At 47.9% G+C, this 1,992-nt stretch overlaps 1 protein-coding gene across 1 annotated transcript; it reads left to right on the forward strand.

Annotated features, from left to right (window-relative positions):
• The first annotated feature begins 590 nt into the window (after nt 1–590).
• Nucleotides 591–1,741, forward strand: LOC124700487. Its single transcript, XM_047232610.1, has 2 exons — nt 591–885; nt 1,298–1,741. The coding sequence occupies exons 1-2, from the start codon at nt 604–606 to the stop codon at nt 1,571–1,573; spliced, it is 558 nt and encodes a 185-aa protein (XP_047088566.1). The 5' UTR covers nt 591–603; the 3' UTR covers nt 1,574–1,741.
• Nucleotides 1,742–1,992: the final 251 nt, after the last annotated feature.

Here is a 1,992-nt window from a genome sequence, read left to right on the forward strand (position 1 = left end):
GGCCTCGCCGCCGCCGACTTCTTCCACACCCGCCTCTCCCGCCACGGCGACGCCAGCGCTGCCGGGTGGGAGATCCAGTCCCAGGCACCCAGCTGCGACGGCTACCTCATCCTCCACAAGGTGAGCGGGAGCGCCGCGTACAGCCCTCTCACGCAGGCCCTGGATCTGTACCTCCATCACACCGACCTCCAGTTCTACACCCTCCCCTCCGAAGATGGGCCGGCGCCGTCCCGTGTGGTCTGCGTCATCCACGAGCGCGGGCGGTGGGAGCGCGCCGCAGTCCTCTCATCAGACACCATGGAGTGGCGATTCTTCCCGAAGAATACGCTGCCGCTGCGTGAAGGGGCGAGGAACGGCAGGGTGCTGCGCGGGCTCATCTGGTGGCCAAACTGGATGTGTGACAAGATCGTGGTGCTCGACACCGCGACCTTCCAGTTCTCTCTAGTCGACGTGCCCACGCGTTTGATGATGGAGTGGGAGAAACCGACATATAAGCTCGGTGAGACCAAGGTTGGGAATCTCTGCTTCGTAGATATAAAGGATGGCACGCTTGTTGCTCATCATTTCCTCACAGCCGGCGATGGTCATGCCATCGAGAGGTGGATGCTGTACAAGGAGTTACCGTTGCACCCAATTGTTAAGGATCTCACTGGATGCTCAATGGAGGAAGAGGGCTGTCATGTCAGGGTGAAGGTTGTGGCGGTCATCGATGGCTTTGTGTACCTCTCTGTTTTCTACTGCAAGGACACGCAACCTTGTGAGTTGTATCTATCCTTGTGCCTGGAAACGTCGGGGATGTGCGAGCTCTTTAATGATGCATATCGGTATAACCTGGATGTCCATCCCTATGTCATGCCATGGCCTCCCTCTTTGGTGCAAAGCAAGGTGAGCCTGTGCTTATGGGACTTGTCTGTATATTGTGTGCATTTAATTTGCTTGAGAGCATTGGACTATTGCTTTGTTGTGAAAAGCTTAAATGCTTTCTATTGGCTCTTATCACGTCGTAACATGCCTGATTTGCATAAATCTTAGTTTGATAATTCAATTGCAGATTTATATTTGTATGAGCACCCAATATTTTAAATTTTACCTTGAGTTTTTGTGCCGGATATAGCACAGGGATATTATGTAGTGCTGCATTGCACATATTTGACGTTTGAATTTTTTGTCCACTATAAAATGCCCTACATGCATACTAAATTAATTAGTGTTGTATCATTGTAATATATAGCCTTGCACAATTTATGTATACAAACACTTCAATTCTTTCCTTAACTGAAACCCGTGTTTGTCACAGAAGGAATCAGAAACTGAGTTCACTGGAGACATTGTTGCAGACGATGGTCCTGTGAGAACGGAAAAAGCTTCCTCTCTGCTTGTCACCGCACTGCAGTCACTCAGCCAAGCTCTGAGGGATGACGGTGGCAGTAATAATGAAATAGCAGCGGAGTTAGATGCCTTCTTCCGTCCTAACGAGGATAGCGATGGCTCTCTTATGAGCAAGATCACTAGTTTTGATGCACAGTTGATAACTGCAAGAGACCGTATATTGAGGATAAGTACATGTCTCTGAGGTCTGCGTGCCTAGTACAGAAAGAGAATCCTGATTATGAATTGGTGATAAGTGTACAGGTGGAAGCTGTCAAGAGCTTCTTGGAATGTGTGTTAATTTGTGTGTGTTGTGTGTTTGTTGTGATGATACAGGATTTTGTTGAAATGGTTTGTATATCAGTTTTTTGGATGCTGTAAGGAGCTAATGTCTCATATACTGATCCAAAGATTGTCGTAACCATCACTACTTCTGTATGATTAAACCAAGGATGAGCTTTTTCTCTTCGGTTGATACATATCTTTTGCTGTGCATATTCAGGTATTTATTGACTAATCTGGCCCTTCTGGAAAACTAATCTAAGATCTGGCCCCTCGCCCTCTGGAAAACTAATCTCAGATATGGCCCTCAAGGTTGGTGCCGGAGAAATCGGAGCCGAACTT

The sequence above is a fragment of the Lolium rigidum genome, chromosome 3 (genome assembly GCF_022539505.1).
Source record: "Lolium rigidum isolate FL_2022 chromosome 3, APGP_CSIRO_Lrig_0.1, whole genome shotgun sequence".
NCBI classification, from domain to species: domain Eukaryota; kingdom Viridiplantae; phylum Streptophyta; class Magnoliopsida; order Poales; family Poaceae; genus Lolium; species Lolium rigidum.